At 41.0% G+C, this 21,925-nt stretch overlaps 1 protein-coding gene across 1 annotated transcript in view; it reads right to left on the reverse strand.

The window, feature by feature from the left end:
* The window catches only part of arid3a (AT rich interactive domain 3A (BRIGHT-like)), a 39,616-nt gene that overhangs the window by 2,500 nt on the left and 15,191 nt on the right, over positions 1-21,925 (reverse strand). Inside the window, exons 4-7 of the mRNA XM_017712019.2 lie at positions 6,304-6,376; positions 4,853-5,036; positions 3,774-4,015; positions 2,741-3,040 (exon numbers count right to left, since the gene is read on the reverse strand). Of these exons, the coding sequence (XP_017567508.1) occupies positions 2,741-3,040; positions 3,774-4,015; positions 4,853-5,036; positions 6,304-6,376 (799 nt within the window). The remainder of the gene's footprint in view (positions 1-2,740; positions 3,041-3,773; positions 4,016-4,852; positions 5,037-6,303; positions 6,377-21,925) is intronic.

Below are 21,925 nucleotides of genomic sequence, written 5' to 3' on the forward strand. Positions count from 1 at the left end.
ATGATGTTAGCCACATGACAATTTAAACTGCCAGACATAATTCAAGAAAAGTTGGACATATTTAAAGGTTTATATAACATAAGAGAACATGTTCTCATAGTTCTCACAGCAGCAGGGGGCGATATCTTCCTACATATTTCTGAACTCAGACAAACTCAAACGATGCCTAAAAGTTAAATTTGCTCACGTTTTACTATGTTTCAAATAAAACCACCAGTACTTTAACCACTTGGTTTTGGTTTACATCAAATAAAGGATGTTCCACTGTTTGTCATCATGGGGATTTCCCTTCCTACTACGCAGCACATGGCAGGTGAGAAATGGGTCATCGCCTCATTTTGTTCTTACTAATCTTTGATCCTTTCAAACAATCTTTCAGAATGTAATGTACGAATACCACTCACTGCTTATCAAAGTTTCTCCAGAGATCAATTTCATCCTGTCCCCTTCTTTCACTAACGTAAACAGTAAGAACAATACTCTGCACTGCTGGGACAAAATACTTCAAGGCATCAGAGTTATAAGGAAATGCAAGCCAATGACCACGATGACATATGCAGATGAAGCAGCATTAATGAAGAGTAGTAACGAACATATTTATGTGTCATAGCATGAAAGGAAAGGAAATGAAATGAATGGTCTGAAACAACCTTTACTGATAAGAGTTGCTACTACTACTGAATGAAGGTGGGAAAAGGCCTGGTTTCACTTCACAGAAAACTGTAAAGTGAATGCTGTTCAGTGAAAAGGCTGAACATTTCAGGTAGACTTTACCACAATCCATTTCAAAAGAAGTAGTTACAGATTCCCCTTAATCTGCTGTAAACCTCACAATGGTTTCCTTTAAGTAACACAATTAAATATCACTCCAGAGTAGCCTTGATCTCTAGGTTACAGGAATCCAGAAAAAGAGCATTTTTTTTCCTAATTAGAGTTTAAGGTCATCCCAATTTACAACAGAGGAAAGCTATCACACAGATCTGATTCAATCCATTTAGCAGAGAAACTATATCGGGAATTTACATTAGAAATATAATTCAATCTTTGTTATAAAAACAAACAAACAAACAAACAAACAAAAAAAAAAACAGTTTAACATTACAATGACTGAGATGCAACAAATTCTGATTAAATTTCAATTGGATGTAGGGACATAAACTCATGTGGGGTAAAAACATAACATGGATATCTGGTGTAGTTAAACAGGTTTAAGAAGTGCTTTCAGTCATGTGCTTATATTACCTTAGCAACGTCAGCAAATTTTGATAGCAATCAGACAGACATCCAATGTTTTTGTACCATAAAAGTAACTTTTTTCCCCCCCATCATAAGCATTTTTGATGCTTACAGATTTGTGTGACTGTGTCACAGAATTCACATCTACAATATTTTAATCATTCTCTTGGTGGCTGTAATATTGCACCAAGTAAATTCCTCGCAATGAGAGCTAGCCAGGCTAAAGTACAACCTCCACACAGCAGGGTTTAAACACTGTTACAACTAAGCCTCCCAAAGCAAACAATGAAAGAAGTTCATATTTTTCCAATATAAATTCTAAACAGTTGATTTAAGTTTTCATGCATAGATTAATCAAAAACCTGCTACAGATGTATAATATTTTCCATGTTTGCCACACAATTTCAATAATCACATTTAATGTTTGGTTCAAAAACAGTTGTATTGAACCAAGTCTGTTTAATTTTTATTAATTACTCCTCCAAATATCCCCATCTGTTGGGTCGGTTGTAATGTTACTTTCGGCTGAGTTGTTTATAAGTGATAGGTGCAGTTTTTTTTTTAATAGCAAAGATGTGTAAAGTGATGGTATAACAAATGATTGTTGTTGAAAGTGTTGTTAAAACACTCCAGAAATGAATAAGTAAACACCAAAATTTGTTAGGTTGCGCCTATACTTGTGAAATGGGATGGAAATATTTACTGTTTTCTTAGAGTTGACGTGGACTGCAAAGAGACTACGCTTTCAGGCTTTCTTGCTAAACATTTTTCATACACCTCTGCATAGTTGTTTTAAGTGGGAAAGTGTGTTGTGTTTCCCATGACAACAGCCAGCAGTTTGACACGTTAGGCGGGTGTTCAGAGAATGAGTTTTTACATGCGAGTCACACCACACCACAAAACGGTGCGCTTTTTAGGGGACGACACTAGATTTACAAGTAGGCAAACACAGGACAGCTAGCTATCTGAGAGAGCGTAACAGACCAAGATGATCAATAAACACTTCAAAACTTACATACAGTTGTGTGCAAGTTTCAACATCCCTGGCCAGAAAACGTTGATTTTCAAAATGAAAATGAGTTAACACAACCTCTACAGAGAATGCACAATTACTGTATGTGCATTGAGTTTAACATATTTTAAATAAAATAAAACATACAATATGAAAATGTGCCATAACTTTTGCCATTTTGCATTTTTCTTGGTACCAAAACAGTTGTTCATGTGGTCAATGTGTAGTCTACAGGATGAAACATTTCACTTTAGTGCTGTGTGTACATAATTATGTACGCAGTGCTTTTATTTCCAACTTACACGTTATTAATCTTGGCCTGTTATTACAACCTTTAATGATGTGTTTGATGTGGAGACAATGATAGAAATACAATAAATTGTGCTGCCCTGCTGCTCATGTCCCAATAAAATACTGAGTCTGGAAGTACAGTCTAACAAATTGCTTGTGGCTGCACCAAATGAGGTGTGCTATGCCTCAGGCCTTTGTTACCTTGACTGTTGATGCGAATGTTCATGGGCATCTGTGCAGTCATCGCCAGCAGATTTTGCTGCAGAGCCCTCTGAAGAAGACGCTGGTGTTCCTCCATTGGCAGGGCCATCTTTTTCTCCGGTGGCTCACCTGCCTCCAGCTTGTCCCGCAGCTGCTCCAGTGCGGCTACCTGAGCAGCCATGGCAGCCTGTGCTGCTGCTGCCTGCACGGCTGCTGCCTGAGCCGCAGCCACAGATTGAGTGGCCAGAGCCCCAGGCAGTCTGCTGCTCGTGGCAGCAAGAGACTGACCACCATCATCTTCTGGATGGAGAAGAAACAAACCAAAGAGAAGGGAGGAAACAGAAAAGGAGAGGTGAGGAGGAGATGAGTAGAGTTATGCAGACATTTATTGTGTTTTGGAGTTGTTTGTAATAATATTGTTTGTAGCATTTTATGCAATTAACAAAGAGTTGTCTTATAAACACCAGTAAGCGCAACCTTTAATCATAATGATTTATGGCAGTACTTCACTGTCACAAAGGTAGCTCATTAAAAAAAATAAATAAATACAAACTCTGGCCACTTTATTGGAAACTTCTAACCTGTTGTATAGCATTAGAGACAGTAGCTATGTACAATGCACATTTCTACAGTAGATCTACAAGGTAGGTGAACCTCATCAATCATCCAGTGAGTAGAGTACAAGATGTTTCTAATAAAATGGAAGGTGAAGGTAATCAAGATATGGTACATTCAAATAAATACTAAAGTTAGTACATGCCAAAACATCACTCATTAAGACAAGATTTTCAAAATTCCCTAAATGTCTACAAAGCATTGTGATGCCTTGAACAAATGTCACAATCTGAATGACTGGTGGGGTTGTTCCTTTATGGTGCTGACCATATTTCTACTTGATGGATAAGTGAAAATTATAGAAAGAGTCTAGGTAACTTCTTTTTATGCAAATATTCCAAACAGCCAAAGGACCTCAAACAAGACATGGGAAGTCACTGATCTGCACTAAACAGAGACCACTCAAGTCTGGTCTTACCTTTCTTGACTTTCTGCAAGGAGGAGAGTGAAGCCCCATTGGTGGCCATAGAAAGGCCCATACTGGGCATGGAGAGCTTGGTGGATGAGAGCATAGTGGGCGTCCCGTTGGGGGAGTAGATGAAGAGGGAGCTGCCTTGCCGGCGTCCTTCACGACGGTTACTGTCTATGGCAGCCTGGAGCTCGTTGGGGTTGCTCAGACCCCGCTTTTCACATTCATATGGGTAAAGGTACTTCATGTATCTGAAGAGAGAGTTTTGACAATGTTAGGTCAGAGACAACCAGAACTGAGAAATGCCAATCTGATCTGAAAGACATCAGAGCTGACTGAGGAATATTTCAATCAAAGGTTATATCATTAGTGCAGGCTTGTACTGATTGACACAGTATCATAAATCACTTACAGTTCTCAACTCCCAAGCTGTACTAACAACAAAGAGCTGACAAACTACTGACCAAAAAGCATGTTTTATTTTCTCCTGTTTAACAGGCATCATTGGGTTATATTAAACCCAATATTTAAGTATACTATATTTATAGTTTTAAAAGTGACAGAAATTGACATTTTCCACAACATGTGGAAGTGAGGCACATTTTTATGAGTTAGCAAGCTGTTTGTAGCGTAGTGTGTGTAGCCTTTTTTATGTTGTGGAAAGTGAAAATAGACCAATAGTCAGCATTTTGACTGCAATTAAGTTGGCCACCTTTCGTCTAATCGAGGTTAAATTAACCTCACATAGAACTGGGGTGTGTGGCTATTACACTCGTAACAGCAGAATATTTAAAGCTCAGAAAAAAGAACTTCTTGAAACGACTACACTGTAAATTATGCAGCTGCCTTGTATATTTTTAGCGATATCAGGAACCAGACATTCAATATGAAACGACGTGGAATAGGACTGTGGCCAAAAAAACCTTCATCAAGAAGATTGATATGCATAAACTCAGATGTAAAATCAATATTTGAGCAAAACAAAAATATACTGCTTGCATATCAACATTCCGGTTTTAGAGTGGTTTTAGATGCAAGTAACTTAGAAAATATTTTCCTGTCAGGCCTGCAGAGTGTGGGGCACTCACTGTGTCCTGAGAGTGAAGGCAGCACTGGTGATTGAGGTCGGCAGGTTCAGGCCTTTGGTGATCTCTCTCCACAGCTTCTTATTGATGACCTCGACCAGCCCCCCCTTTTCTGTCACCAGCTGGTACAGCATGTACAGATCCAGCACCTGCTTGGCCATGATGGGGATCCTGTTCACAGGGGTCCCTGAGAGAAAATAACACCAAACACAGATTTGATAGCACCATGTTCTTCTAGCAGGAACCTTCTATATTTGGGTACATGGTTTTTGCTTTTGCATTCAAAAGAAAAGCTATGAGACTAATGCAGGCAACAACTCATAGAAGCCTAAAAAGAAACAAAAGTACAATGGTCAGCTGCTATTACATTTTTTTTAGCTAACCTGTGTATTAATAGCACGTCAGAGTGTCAGAAACTACATTAAGAGGTCTCTGAGATTACTTAACAACTGAACATGACTTGAGGTAAGTATCGATTTACATATGCAGCTTAAACATTGTTAAGTTGGGTATAAATTTACATTACTGTTAGCTTTGGTGCAAAACTAAAGAAGCAAGCATTGGTCACCAAACATGCCTTAACTGACTGCCTACATATGTAATTTTTTCCCCCAAACTCTTCCTTTAGCTGGGTTTTTGCCAAACCATTTCGGGATGCTACAGAAGGTTGATTTTCTCTGGCTGGTTAGGACTTGACTGAATTATTGTTAACCATCCAGATTCTAGTTTATACCTTTGGGAAGGGAATGTCCTTGTTGTGGCACGTTTCTCACCTATAGGGGGCAGAGTCAAGCTATGAGCATAAATGTGCTTCTTTTTTCCCCTTTGTTTGAAGGACAAACTTCTTTTCAGGACGTTCAAATAAAACATTTACTCACATAAAACAGTGTATCAGTTATGCATGTATGAGAAAAAACAACTCTGTGTGAAAGACTGCATGGTGGAGCTTATTTCTCAGAAGTAACCAGTGATAGCAGTTGGATAGGCCCAAGGCTAAACCACAACATGTGCTCATGTTCACACCCATACAGAATGTATTCTATATGTTCAGAAGCCACAGATCCAGTTTAGCACACTGGACAACAATAAAAATGCCAGTAGCCACAAAACAGTCATCCTAGAAATAAATATCACTCCATCAGGCTGAAACCTGAGCTGGGGCCTCGTGCGTCACAATAGGGGAACAATAAGGGTATAAAATCTACTCTCACACAATGCATGCTGAACTTTTGTAGGTGTTGGTAAGGCAGTCACAGCCAGTTGTAAACAGTCTGTTTAGAAACAAATTGTGCTCAATTACTCCTGCAGATTTTTGCCCCTCCCTCTCCAACCTGACATCTCAAACAAAGCTAAGCTACAAATAAGCACCCCAACAATGTGAAACTCAACACTTTCCAGCATGATTACAGTGTATGGTGAAAACAATTTCAAATAAATATAGGATGATGACATACCTCTCTTCTGCATGAAGCTGAACAAATCATCCAGGAACTCTTTCCGCTTTGGATCGCTGTCCAATTCATAAAGCTGTGAAGTAGGGAGAGAAAGACAGACAATGAAGAGTTCAAGCAGAACTGGATGAACTCGTATTTAAAAAAAAAAAAAAGGCAACAAAAGTCTATACACGAAAACGTAGCAATAAAAATCAGGCTGGTTCATTCAATTAAGAACAACGTATTTTGAGGGATTCATTCATATTAACCAATTGAGACGGTCTAATTTATACATAATCTGTGGTCCAGCAACCAATTATATTACTCAGATTTCATTTATGTATGAGTCAAAACGAGAGGAGTGTTGTATCACCAGTCTGTAACAGAGAGAGTTGTAGTTGGAAGAACTAACCTTGAACACTTTCAACCCTTTATTAGAACAGACTAACAATATATTGACCTTGCATTCTGTCTACAGATGACACTGCACACACCAGTGACTTGAATGGAGAATCTACACACTCATAAGTTTTATTCAATAACTTGTGACCTTAGAAACAAAAAGCATAAGATATAGTACATTGCTATAGTACATGAGCTACGTTTCACTTTTTTTAAGAATACTTAGAGTACACTCGTTAGACGGCACAGAGGAACAGCTTATTGCAAATTGTGAAAAATCAAATGTGAAAAATCAATATGAAGAGCCAGTTATTTAGCTGAGCTGTTCTGAGGAAGGATGGAACTCAGCAGTGGACATGTTCAGTAGTGGTTCATGAGTGATAAGCTCATGTTGGTGTACTGGTCTCATGTTTAGTGGATCGTGAGAGCAGCAGTGGACTCAAGTACGTGATGAGAGTAAAAAAAAAAACAAAAAAAAACATTTTAAGAAGTCTGGAACTTCAAACATTAACACAACAAACAAATAAAAAATACCAACCAGTAATAATGAGGAACTGTGCAAAATAAGTAAATATTACCAAAAAAAAAAAACAAAAAACAAAACTGGCTTATTGTGATGTACTCTAAATGTCTTCCAAATGTATTCTGAATTGACATGGGTAACTCTGAGTAACTCTGATGTTATGCTATAGACTTGCTCATCTTGCCATTTTTCAAATAGTTATTGATTTATTGAGTTACTGAATTTTGTTAATTAAGCCAAAACAATTAAATTTTTCCAGTGCTCAATCTAACTAACACCAGCTGTTTAGATGACGTTTTTTTTTTTTGTTACGGTACTGTTTTGATACTGAGCATTCTGAATCGACACTTCGTATGAGTATTTTACATGCATGAAAGTTTACAATAAATAGATGATTTTGTTTGAGTCCTGCACTCCATCAGCTGAACACACATGGCAGAACTATGTACTCATGCTGAAAGTAGCACTGATGATCTAAATGAAGATATCTGATCGTAAATGCACACTAGTGCTAAGCCCACAATGACTTAGCAATGATATAAAATACTCAAAAGGTCAAACATCCTGAAAATCCGGTATGAATAACACTGCCAACGTTCAGACGTGAATCTAAGATGCAGGCAAAGTAAAACAAGACAACACTACTTGAAGAATTCACAATGATATCATGGCTGTCATAGAGGAGGAACATAATGTTAGCTCACGTTTGGCCCATCAGACCAGTCATACTCATGCAGAATTATTTTCTATCCAGGGAGTGATAGGAAAAGTTAATTATTACATCTCTTGGAAACAAAACAAGACTTCAGGTCTGATAGTAGCTGTTGTGAAGCAGTCTCAGAGGCCTATAGAAGTGATGTGGGGGAGGGAGGAGAGAGTTGAATGACTGAGGGGGATGGGCTGTAATGCAGAGCAGGCTTAATTACAGGATGCATGCATATTTGAAAAGCACCATACCATAAATCTCCCAAACGGCTCCCCTCCGTCTCTCTCGTTTTCTAATGGAATTCTATCAGTGCCGCCTTCCATTAATTTACAAACAGGTCTTCCTCTTCCCAGCATTTCTGACCACTATACCACCAGAGAGAGTTGGAAGTGCCGCTTATCAGCTTCAACATTTATCACCAGCCAAAGTTTTTTTATTTTAAGACCCTTGTATCTTGGCATGGAATTGTAAAAGAAAAATAAATAAATAAATAAAAATAACCAGGGGGTTTCAAATGATGAGGTTGTGGGGGTGGCAGCTCAAAAACATCCAACGTAGTGGATAGAAATTAAATCTGTACACTCTAAGAAAAAAAGGTACGACATCGTCACTGGGGCAGAACCCCTCTTGTCACTGTGGTGGTACCCTTAGGGGTACATCCTAGTACCTTTTGTCAGGGAAAATAACAACCATAATCCACTGAAATTATATTTTCTAAGTTGTATTGACTCCCCACCCCCTGTCTCGTCTCCAGGACTTTTATTGTAATGTTCTGATTTAAAACATTTGGTTATGAAAAGGTACAAATATCTACTTTTCCAAAAGAAAAAACTTACTTAAGGTGATGATTTCTGTCATTTATTGACAAGGACAGGGTGGCATCCCCTTGCATACTCCCTCAAATTGATCTCAGAAATAGCAACTTCAAAAGAAAAGGTTTAAAAAAAAAAAAAAAAACACATCCTTAACATTTGTTAAATTAGAAGCGAATTGGCTTTTTTGGAGCGACATCTTACAATAACCTCTCCATGGATCACCACCTTATCGTGGTGGAGAGGTTTGTGTGCTTGAAGGACCCTAGGAGCTATGTTGTCTGGAGCAAAAGCTCCTGGTAGGGTCTCCCATGGCAAACTGGTCCTAGGTGACAGGCCAGACAAAGTGTGATCCATAACCACCCCTATGAGGACAACAAAGCAGGACTCGTGTACCCTGCCCGGATCAGGGTTACCGGGGCCCCACCCTGGAGCCAGGCCTGGGGGAGGGGCTCGCCAGCGAGCGTCTGGTGGCCGGGCATTCACTCATGGTGCCCGGCCGGGCCCAGCCCGAAGGAGCTACATGAGTCCCCCCTCCCATCGACCCACCACCGATGGGAGGGGCAGTAGTAGGGGTGCGGTGCATTGTGGATCGGGCAGTGTCCGAAGGCGTGGGCCTTGGCGTTCTGATCCTCGGTTGCTGAAACTGGCTTTTGGAACTTGGAACGTTACCTCACTGGCGGGGAAGGAGCCCGAGTTGGTGCGCGAGGTCGAGAGATACCGACTAGATATAGTCGGGCTCACCTCAACACACAGCTTGGGCTCTGGGTCCAATCTCCTTGAGAGGGGCTGGACTTTTTTCTTTTCTGGAGTTGCCCATGGTGAGAGGCGGCGGGCAGGTGTGGGCTTTCTCATAGCCCCTCGACTCGGCGCCTGTATGTTGGGGTTTTCCCCGGTGGACGAGAGGGTAGCTTCCCTACGCCTTCGGGTTGGGGAACGGGTCCTGACTGTTGTCTGTGCTTATGCACCGAACAGCAGTTCAGAATACCCAGCCTTCATAGAGTCCTTGGAAGGGGTGCTTGAAAGTGCTCCTCCTGGAGACTCGATTGTCCTACTGGGGGACTTCAACGCTCATGTGGGCAATGACAGTAAGACCTGGAGGGGTGTGATTGGGAGGAATGGCCTCTCTGATCTGAACCCGAGTGGTGTTCAGTTTTTGGACTTCTGTGCAAACCACAGTTTGTCCATAACGAACACCATGTTTGAACACAAGGATGTCCATAAGTGCACATGGCACCAGGACACCCTAGGCCGCAGTTCAATGATTGACTTTGTAGTCGTGTCAGCGGACTTGCGGCCATGTGTACTGGACACTCGGGTAAAGAGAGGAGCTGAGCTGTCAACTGATCACCACCTGGTGGTGAGTTGGATCAGGTGGTGGGGGAAGATGCCAGTCAGACCAGGCAAACCCAAACGTATAGTGAGGGTTTGCTGGGAACGTCTGGCAGAAGAACCTGTCAGATTGATCTTCAACTCACACCTCCGTCAGAACTTTGACCAGATATCGGGGGAGGTGGGGGACATTGACTCAGAATGGGCCATGTTCCGCTCCTCCATTGTTGAAGCGGCTGACTGTAGCTGTGGTCGCAAGGTAGTTGGTGCCTGTCGGGGCGGTAATCCTCGAACCCGGTGGTGGACACCCCAGGTGAGAGATGCCGTCAAGCTGAAGAAGGAATCCTACCGGACATGGTTGGCCTGTAGGACACCAGAGGCAGCTGGCAGGTATCGACAGGCCAAGCGATCTGCGGCTTCAGTCGTTGCCAAGGCAAAAACCCGGGTGTGGGAAGAGTTCGGTGAGGCCTTGGAAAGTGACTTTAAGTCGGCTCCGAAAAGATTCTGGCAAACCGTCAGGCGACTCAGAAGGGGAAAGCAGTGTGCCACTAGCACTGTATATAGTGGAGATGGTGTGCTGCTGACTTCGACTGAAGACATCATTGGGCGGTGGAAGGAATACTTTGAGGACCTTCTCAATCCCACCGACACGTTCTCCAGTGAGGAGGCAGAGTCTGGGGACACGGGAATAGGCTTGTCCATTACTGAGGCCGAAGTCGCTAAGGTAGTTAAAAAGCTCCTTGGCGGCAGGGCTGCAGGGGTGGATGAGATCCGTCCCGAGTTCCTCAAGGCTCTGGATGTTGTGGGGCTGTCTTGGCTGACACGCCTTTTCAACATTGCGTGGACATCGGGGGTGGTGCCACTTGATTGGCAGACTGGGGTGGTGGTGCCTCTTTTTAAAAAGGGGGACCGGAGGGTGTGTTCCAACTACAGGGGAATCACACTCCTCAGCCTCCCTGGTAAGGTCTATGCAAGGGTACTGGAGAAGAGAGTCCGGCTTATAGTCGAACCTCGGATCCAGGAGGAGCAGTGCGGGTTCCGCCCTGGTCGTGGAACACTGGACCAACTCTTTACCCTCTCCAGGATTCTCGAGGGTTCATGGGAGTTTGCCCAACCAGTCCACATGTGCTTTGTGGATTTGGAGAAGGCATTCGACTGTGTTCCCCGGGGTATTCTGTGGGAGGTGCTTCGGGAGTACGGGGTACATGGCTCTTTGCTACGAGCCATTCAGGCCCTGTACAAACAAAGCAGGAGCTTGGTTCGCATGGCCGGCAGTAAGTCAGACTTTTTCCCAGTGAGAGTTGGACTCCGTCAGGGCTGCCCTTTGTCACCGATTCTATTCATAATTTTTATGGATAGAATTTCTAGGTGCAGTCAGGGGATGGAGGGTGTCCGGTTTGGTGACCTCAGGGTCACATCGCTGCTGTTCGCAGATGATGTGGTCCTATTGGGGACATCAGGCCGTGAACTTCAGCTTTCACTGGATCGGTTTGCAGCCGAGTGTGAAGCGGCCGGGATGAGGATCAGTACCTCCAAATCCGAGGCCATGGTTCTCACGCGGGAAAGGGTGGAGAGCCCTCTCTGGGTCGGGGATGAGCTCTTGCCTCAAGTGGAGGAGTTTAAGTATCTCGGGGTCTTGTTCACGAGTGATGGTACAAGGGAGCGGGAGATTGACAGGCGGATTGGTGCTGGGTCAGCAGTGATGCGGGCTCTTTACCGGTCTGTTGTGGTAAAGAAAGAGCTGAGCCATAAGGCAAGGCTCTCGATTTACTGGTCGATCTATGTTCCCACCCTCACCTATGGTCATGAGCTTTGGGTAATGACCGAAAGAACGAGATCGCGAATACAAGCGGCTGAAATGAGTTTCCTCCGCAGGGTGGCTGGACTCTCCCTTAGAGATAGGGTGAGAAGTTCGGTCATCCGAGAGGGACTCGGAGTAGAGCCGCTGCTTCTTCACGTCGAGAGGAGCCAGTTGAGGTGGTTCGGGCATCTTGTTAGGATGCCTCCTGGACGCCTCCCTTGGGAGGTGTCACAGGCAAGTCCACCGGGGAGGAGACCCCGGGGAAGACCCAGGACACGCTGGCGTGACTATATCGCCCAGCTGGCCTGGGAGCGCCTCGGAATCCCTCCCAGGGAGCTAGTGGAAGTGGCTGGGGAAAGGGAGGTCTGGGCTTCATTGCTCAGGATGCTGCCCCCGCGACCCGAACCCCGGAGAAGCGGAAGATGATGGATGGATGGATGGATGGATCTTACAATAACTACTGTTTATTCCCTAAAAAACATTGTAATGGACGACCAGATTTGTAAAAATTTTAACCTCTACTTTACATAAATGTAAAGGTTCTGTACCAACTGAAGTTTCTTCGGGATATTGTTGAAATAATGACATTTTTATATTAAAATTTCAATTCGCAAGAGCTGCAATTTTAATTATAATTTTAATCATTTTAATTGTCAACAATTAACCGCCTGTACAGGAGTTAGACCAATCAGAAGTCACCAAATACCTATGTGCTGAATACATGACCACACATGGCAGTCTGGTGCACTGTTCAGCATTCAAGCAGAAAAAAGTACATATGTTGGTCTTCTTAGGCAAAAAACAGAGGCCTGGACCTAAGTACATTTCAATCAACTAATCAAAAAACAAGCAAACAGAATTTAAATCGCAGTTGCAATATTGGTCTGTAAATTCGATTTCCCCTGAAATCGTTCAACCCTAATTAATATGGGACAAAATGTACTTGAGAAAACCGTAAAAGCAAATCTTTTAAGGTTTTTCTACTGCTTTAAGGAGGAGTTATGACATTTTAAAATAACCTCAGAATAAAAAGAGACTCCTTTAAACATTTTGCTCAGGTTCATTCTGGTAATGAGCCTTCATGCCATTGATGGATGTACACAGCAGTTGTCAATCAATGTACAGAGTCCATACAAAAAATGGCTTCGAAGGACGACAAAAATCCTTGGTCATCAAGTTCTATGAATGGAAGACCATAAATGCGCTTGTCAACACTTAACTCTCTCGTAGAAAGACAAAACGGAAGCTAACTGACTCTCAATCATTGTTCCTCTGGGCTTCCTTCACAGCGTCCAGTCGTTACGATGAGATAGAGCTGTTCTTGCACAACCCCAAACCCCTACCTCTGAAAGAGATACAAATCTATTTGTCTGCCAGAGTCACGGGGAGAAAGCTTGTTTATATAAAAGCATACAAATCAGGTTGAAAGTGTGATGGTATAGTCAAAGACAGAACCACTCATGTAAATGTACTATGACATGCACTGTGATGACACCATGGCAGAGAAGCATTCTGTCTATGAGTCTTATTGTAACATTAAGTGGAAGCACAGAAATTTGATACGAAGATGAGTCTGCATGGTAGCAAGCTAAGGGGCTGATCGTAATGAACTCAAGCAGTCGTGTTCCAGCCAATGTAATTGATCAAAGACATTTTGTCCTTCAAGTTTGCATCATCAGTTTTCCAATGGTGCCATGAGGCTAATGCAATAAACAAATATTGGCAGCTTATAGCCCACCAAGTAGCATCAGGCTAACTGCATGCCTACAGCAGCACACTATTGCCTCAGATTCATTAGGGTATTAAATAACCTGAAACAGACTTGACGCGGTTTATTTTTATCTATTAAAATCGACACAAATAGTAAAAGCAATAGTAGCAATTTGGAGTCCTGAATTTTGTCTGTAATGGTGTACATTTGTTCACACCTCACAGCTCCAGTAAAAAACTAAAGAAGTAAGCTTCAGAGAGAAATCATGCTTTAGCTCACAGACTGCATTTGGGGTAAGGGTCACCCTTTTCCCTAATTATTCCTTTAAAGCCCCAGGAAACCTAAATCCATATTTTCTCCATAAGTAGGTTAATCTTCCTCACACACACACACACACAAAGTATGTCCTGTGAATAACATATGCCCTAAATGCCCAAAGTTTCACTAATAAGTTTCAGTGTGAACCAGACAGTCTTAATATTGGGTGAGCAATCATGTAAACAGTTCCCTCACCAACCACAAGCCTGTGTTTGTCCTGCCCACAGTTTCAACAAAATGGCCTTCCCCTACGGTCCTCTCTGAGCCTGAGAAACTTGGAGAGACGAAGCTAACAGAAACGTGAAGGCGATGGCTCATCTCAATTAAACCTCTTTGAGTAATATTCAGATTAGAATCAGCTTATGCTTTTTATCCAACACTGAATAAAATTCCATAACCTGATGAGACCTGTTCTTAGATCAGTGTTCTTACTCCGAGATACTTGATTTTAGTGAGTGGACTCGTAGAACCCTACACCACCACTTGCAGAACCAATTTCACTCATCTATTCCCACTCACGCTATGTTTGGTACTTCAGTGAAGCAGCCAAATGGGAGTCTTTGACTGAGGGATACCAATCAAGCTCATTAGAACATTATGCCACACATAGACAGTTCTCAGACAGATCTGACCAGTGACCAGTGTTTAAGCCAAGATTTATTAACTCTGTCTTGTTTTTTCATTAAAATTCTGTTGGATGTTTAATGTAACATTCAATATTAACATCTTTTAAAATGGACAAAAGAATGATTCACAATATTACCGGTCATCCTCAAATCTGAACTGTATTTGTACTCTTGTTCACTGAACTGAACCTGCATGTTTTACCATGTCATCCCCCAACAAGTGGGAACACTGAATCCAATCCTGTGCCATGGACACTCAGAAGACTTTACACTCGTGGTGACATATGAGCCACTGGTCTTGAAACCATGTAACGGCATTTCACACCTGCCGATCACCTCAGAGAAATGGGGTGGAGGGGGATGGTAGGAAACAACTGCCTGGTTTCAGCAGAATGAACAAGATTTTGCTGAACATGCCGCAGAATGGATAACGAAATAAGAGCATGTTCTGAGAGCTCAATGGCTGAATGCAGGGTGGACCCTGCAAAACATCTCTTTGATAACAAAAAATTAAAAAAAGAGAATGTCGAGAGACAATAGCGCCAGCTTCTGTAACAGTGGCCTCCTTCCTTGAGATGGAGTCAGTAACACTGAGATGAACACCTGCGCAGTGAAAATGTTATTTTGTATTGCTCAGCAGAGCGAAACATGAAACTCACCAAAAAAATAAATAATTCAAATTACTTTTGAATTTAGCAATCTCACAAGTCAAGCGTTAACTGAGTCAGGTTTATCTCCTTCCACATCAGGAAATGAAATTTTACACTGCAGTATGTGCAGCTTTGAGTGCAGGTCTAACTGAACCGTTGTCCCAGAGTCGCTGTTAGTTTTGGTCTGTCTGGCACAGGGTGATTTTTGTCAACTTTCAGGTTGATACATGACTATTCCTTTTCAAGCTTTGTGCACAATGAATGTTTTGAAAGTTATGTACACCTTTAGTGGATTACATTCATCTTGCATTCATTTATGTTTTGTGATGTTTTTATGTTTGTCCTTTGTGCTTCCTTGACTGCTGACCAGTAATTAATTGCCCTTTGGGGCATATATAATTTCCATTCCATTGTATTAAATTGCATTCCATTCTAACTGGAGATCAGGTCAGTACAGTACATGAACTGGAGCCCAGAGAAGCAGGCTGGGGCCTGTTCTGCTTTGTCCAAATTCCTCCACCTCCATCAAATTCCAATCAAGCTGATAAGGGACAAAGGACCAGAGCAAACACAAAGAATCCACAAGTTGGCACAGCTCCCGTCTTTCATGTAAAGTGAATGCATTTGCATTGCCTGCAAAAGCAAGATTTCCTGCACCCAGGGAGATCCACCATTTCCTCTCAGTTGGCTTGTGAGTTTTAGAACTGTAGTTTTAGTTCTGATTTTTTTGGCCACAGATAAACATGCAAATTTCAGCACCTAAGTGTCTCACAAACTGCCAACACGCAAACATCCGAGGATGTTTCGACTGAGGATTAACCAAAACAGCAATTGCTCACTTTTCAGTTCCCTTTTTTTTTTTTTGCACAAGCAAGAAGCAAAAATGTTTTCTGCTCTGTGATCGTCCAACACTAAAAGCAATCAAGGTTGGAAAAAAAAAAAAAAAAAAAAAACTCATCACAATCATATACTGGTTTACAGTGAATCCTTCCAGTTTCCACTGAACAGGGTCAGTATTTATGAGACTGTACAAATGACCACAACACAGCATTATATATACAGCAATTAAGCAAGTGCAATGACTAAGATAAATATTTTTTTAAAAAGGCATTGAAAATAATTCACAGCAAAGCCAACATCCTACAGTGTAGTGATAAGAAACATCAGCTGTAACATTGAGCGTGTGGTATCAAGCATGTTGACTAGCAGCAGAGGAAATGAGGGCAGAGGAAGAGAAGTGACGGGGGGTGATGTTAGTAATGTTACGTCTGGAGAAGAGCCTCACTCTGCTCTGTGTCAACCTGCTTTGTTTTTCGCAGAGGAGCAACTCGTCTGTCAATAATCAATGACCCATGGGCTACTGAGGCTCCTCCTGCAGCCCCCCCAAATGTCACAGCTCCTGGCTCGTGTAGCAGCCTCTAATGACAACACCCAGCTCACGTGGCCCCCACAGCCCAATCAATAAGAAGACGGACAAACATTTAACATCGGTCGACCCTTGATTTATCCACTTCTCGTCAGCTGACACCACTCCTTGCAATCGTACTTGGATAAATGGTAGTTGGTCATGTGGAGGTCACCCGATATACATCTTCCTAGACCTTAGAATGTCAATGTTGGATACTAGCTTGAGAACATAAAACGGCCCAATGCAAAGCTATTCTAATGAACCAGTCTGGGAGTCATGAAAAATCCCAGAGGGAAAGTTCAGTAATGCCAAAATAGCATGTCATGGCTCTAAATCCAAGGTTTGTTTGTTTGTTTATTTAGTTTGCGTTGACTTGATCTGAAAACACCAATTACTTTACGTGAAGACTTCATGATGAATGGTCAAATGAAAAAAAAAAGTTTTTCTGCTTGGAAGATACACAGTTTTAAGCTTTTGAACAGGTTTTAAATTAAGCACGTTTTGTTTGTTGGCATGCAGTTAAAGACTAACCCGGTTTATGTTAGAGTATTTCGCAACAACTAAAAAAAACATTAAACTATATATTTACCAAATGCCCTCGCTCAGCATTTGTTTTCTGACTTAAGCTTTTCTGATAGTTGTCACAATACATGTGATACTGTTTTCCTTAAAATAACTTGGTTAGTCTTTAATGTGTGTTAAAGGGTCCATAGCATGGAAAATCTTAGGAAATCATCTAGAGAATGTGTTAATGTATTCACTCTTAGAAAATCAACAGAACGTGCAATTTGTCTGCGGTGTTCAAATTTTGCATATGACAGTACAGTGCGTACGTTTTAACGTGCAGGATGTCATGTAGAAAGATGTGATGGTAAAAGAGGAACAGATGCCAACACAAGAAACAAGCCTGAGGTGTAAAAGAGTGGCCTAGAGAGGAAAAGGGCTACATTAAGCCTTTATGCAATCTCTGTTTATGTTCCAGCGGCTCCCCCTCCTTCTGCTCCATGTTGAGAGGTTGCCAGTTCCCAGAATCCTGAGCTCACACAAGCCTGACAGAAGCCTTACTGTTGCTCACAAAGTCCTCAACAGCTTCCATCTTTTGGCTTCTCTGCCAGAAAGTGATTACTCACTCTAGCATGTGCCGGTTGGCCACAGTTCAACACATCACACTCTTCTGCTCTCTGCAGGAACAGGAACATAGATTCCACATCATTTTCCCCCCTTTAGCATCTTTGCTAGTGCCATACCAAGTCCAATTAATCATTAAAGGCCTGAGATACAGTGGAGAAAAAGTCTAAAACATCACCTACCATTCAGTCCTTAATCAAATACTGTGGTACACTTCAAATAATAAAGGTACAATCCAATTAGAAGTATACATAGATATACATAGATAGATTTATAGATTTTGGTATATTTATTTGGTGTTTTGTTTTGAGAAAAAGTAATAAATAAATAAAAGTAAAAAAATCAGAAGCTTATTTGCACAAACCAAATATATAAAAAAAATTAACTGTGAATATATCTGGTTGGTTGTGATAGCTTCCATGACAGGGAATATTTAGTCAATATTCCAATATATGGAGTCCAAAGCAATTCCCATACAATTTTTCAAATTTAGCAAGGCCACCATTTTATTATACCAGTAATTTCAAATTCCAATGATTTGCATTGTGACCATCCCATCCTCTCCCCCACTTTGCCTCAAAAACATGAAAAGAACGTTTAAAAATAAGAGACCGGTTCAGAACCTCAACAGTCTGAAAGAGCATAGAGCTAAACTTAGAAATGCTCACATTAACTCTAGAGGTTAAGATTAAAGGATTTTATTTCCAATACAAATGCAAGTCCACTGCTCGGGTTTGGGATGTTATTGCCTCTTTGGCTAATGCAGTTTGAACAGGATGATCACAGGGAGCTATCTGTCTGAACTAATCCCTAAAAACAGATATATATATGATATCCTGATGATTATTAAGACCATAAGAGCAGCTGCAATTCTCCAAGAGGCAAAATACCACAAGTAGGGCCCATAATTCTGTATCCAACAGAGGATAAACCAAAAAGAATACAAAAAATAAGCAGACAGGTTATCACTCACTGAATGTGATCTACATTCAAGACCAGACATACACTGAATACTTAAATGTACACTTTTAAACACAAAAATGATGCATAATCAAGTCCAAATAAAGCGACAAACACAATCAACTTGCTAAACTTTAAATTATGTACTTTGCTGTACTGTGTTCAAAACAATATACTGCAGGTAAATATAAGCTCACTGCAGCATTTTCTGTAGCACAGGATGAAAATTAAGCACTCTCTCCAATGTAGTGCAGTGGTTTCAATAGCCACTGTCCTCTCCAGCCCACTACAAGCATCAATCTTTAATACCAAGTCTTTCAAATGGAGCCTCACTATAGAGGGTGTAATGAATTTTTAAAGACATGCCTCCTTTACTGTCCATCTGGGTTGCATTTGGCCTGCTGGGCGCATTTACAATACAGATGAGACATCAAAGCTTGTTTCTGCCTTTTCGTTTGCCTCAGGAACTTTGTGTAATAGGAGACCATGACCAACCAACATCGTATACAACATATGGTTATTTAAAAAAAAGAAAAAGAAAAAGAAAAAAATAACTCAATAAGGAAACGAAATGCACCACAGCGTTTGGTAATTTTGGTTAAAACTAACAGCAAACAACAAAAAACAACAGCATATTTTAATATACCAAAATTCTACCAGCCTTTACAAGCTAATTAATTTGGGAAGGGGCTTTAAATTTCACATCGCAAGAGCATCTGTCATCTAAATAAACATGTGTATTTATGAGGCTCTGAGATTGGTTTAAAAATGAAAATTTGCTGGGTATAATGCACAAAAACAACATTTCCTAATAAAGCCTTCAATAAAAGTCTTCAGGAAGCCGAGACAGTGTTTAAAAAACAAAAAAGTAGTTAACCCGCTCACAACTGTATTCGCATTTAACCAAAAACCACAAACTTGGCTCTTGCACAGAACAAGTGACAAATCTGTCTTTTTGGCAGGGCTGACTGGATGCTGTTATATTTTGATATGAAGGAATAAATCTCTCTTTTCTTCATTTAGCTACATGGCGAGGCCTGATAGTTTTATCAGAAGCAAACTGGCAGTATGCCTTAATGCGCGATTAATTATAGCTGTATCAAAATTAGAAGCAGGGCGGGCAGACAGTCTACCCTGACTGACAGAGCCTTTCTCAGCTCACTGAAGGGAAACCTGACCTGCTGCAGGGAGATCTTGTGAAGGAGTCTACACTCTAATGGCATGTTTAATATCAAATTCCCACCTGAGATATTAAGTTTTGTCATGCTGAACCAGGGAGGGGTTCCAACTGACGCTGGATAAGAAAGATGTGTTGGTGTACTCTACTCGAGTCTCAGTCCAGAATGGACAGATTATCACTTTCCCTCAGGCACATTCCAAATCGCCTCCACCCACCTGCCCAAAATAAACTGCCGCACATTAACCCATCACGTCCCATACATAAACATTTACAAACACCCACACATACACATACGCTGCTTATTACAATGTTGAAATTTGAAATAAACACTTTCTAACTGTTATTTTTCAATTCTATATTTATTCAATTCTATTGCTTAAAAATAACGGTTCTTATATGGTTCTCTTTACATCACTACCTAAAACAGATATTTTCTAACACACTTTGATGAACATGAGGCTAACCGAATATATCAAAGTGTCTGCTTTGGATGACAGTAAAGTATTAAATACTGTTATTTAGGTAGTGTAACAGTTTTCTTTTTCAACTGACTGATAAAAGCTTATACTAAAAACCTTCTGGTCACAAGGTGGTTTAAACAGCAGGAAGGTCTGAGTGCTGGTGAGTGATGATATCACAACAAGTGGATAAAAATCTAGAGCTGAACACAAAATTATGCAATTTCCAATGTGAATGTGCCTGATACTCATGTTTGCAATGATTGTCTTTGTCTAATGCAGTCGGAACAAGTTGACCATGGGTGATATTTCTTTGAGTTAATGCCAAAACACAGGTATATGGTGTACTTTTGTCAGTCATTACTTCAATTTTTTACATTTTTCAAAGAAAGGTTTCTTGCAATCCGGCACAGAATTTTTATTATTATTTTTTTTTAAAAGCCCTGTGACCCCCAAACTTTTGACACACTCAATGTACTTCAATGTAACAAATACAATAATGGGAGAGATACTAGTTTAACCTTTGTGTTGAGAAGCTTCCTCTTCTGTTGAGCTCCTATAAAGAGCAATGGGGGAGGGGACACAGTGGCTTGGCTATACATTACACAAGCGGCCCTACACGGCGATTGCGTAACATTATCTTAACGGACAGAACGCTGCAACTCTTGATTAACGGTCACCAAAATCCACATTTTCTGTTGATAACATGATACGGAGATCTATCTACAAACAGAACATTTGATTAAGGCTTAACCGCATTTCCACCATTCAATCTATGGGGACAGAACAACTGCCAACATATGCAACACACATGTACTTTACATGTTACATGACAGGAGAAGTAAGGCATCAGGAAGAGCATTCTTTTCTCATCAGTCATCTGATCAGAACATCTGCATGCGTGTTTCTGCCTGCCCAATATGATTCAGTGAATAACTTGCTGTTCGACCACACGCAGCCATTCATTTTTTGTAAAAAGTAGTGTTAAATTAAAAAAAAAAAAAAAAAAACTTTGCAGGAAGAAATGCATACAGATTGGTAAAATCACCGGTCTTTATTTTCAGCAGGAGAATTAAAAAAAAAAAAAAACATTTCCATGCAGATGGGCAGCTACACAGCTACACACTGCAGCTCCATCATGATGATGACTGATTTTTTTAAAAACTGAGTAACTGTGACAAACCTAATGCATTTCTTTAAACTTAAAAATAAGATGACACTAAACCTGGGACAAAACATGCAGTTTGGTGCACTCCACCATAAAACAGCAGGTTTCACACTCAGAGTAGATCAAATTCTAAGACAGCAATGAATTTATTAATCAAGGAGAACGAGCACTTGCTTTGTCTTTTGTGAAAAGGCTGTGGGTGAAACAGTAACTGGCTACAGGGGGTTCAGACTTGGATATTAGAAACAAAAATGCAGCATGAGGGGCTCTTTTCAGTTTCTCTAATCAAGCATGCAAGCATGAACTCCGCAGCTGCAAAAAATCTAGACTGTATCTCTTTTTCTAATTTATTCACTCCATAATTACCTGAAATCAATTTGAAAGTTATCCTATTTCATTTATTCCAACCGCACTGGAGCACTGTATAAACAAGACCTTTGTGAAAGCAGGATGTAAGTCA

Source organism: Pygocentrus nattereri, chromosome 15 (assembly GCF_015220715.1).
Source record: "Pygocentrus nattereri isolate fPygNat1 chromosome 15, fPygNat1.pri, whole genome shotgun sequence".
In the NCBI taxonomy this organism is placed as follows: Eukaryota; Metazoa; Chordata; class Actinopteri; order Characiformes; family Serrasalmidae; genus Pygocentrus; species Pygocentrus nattereri.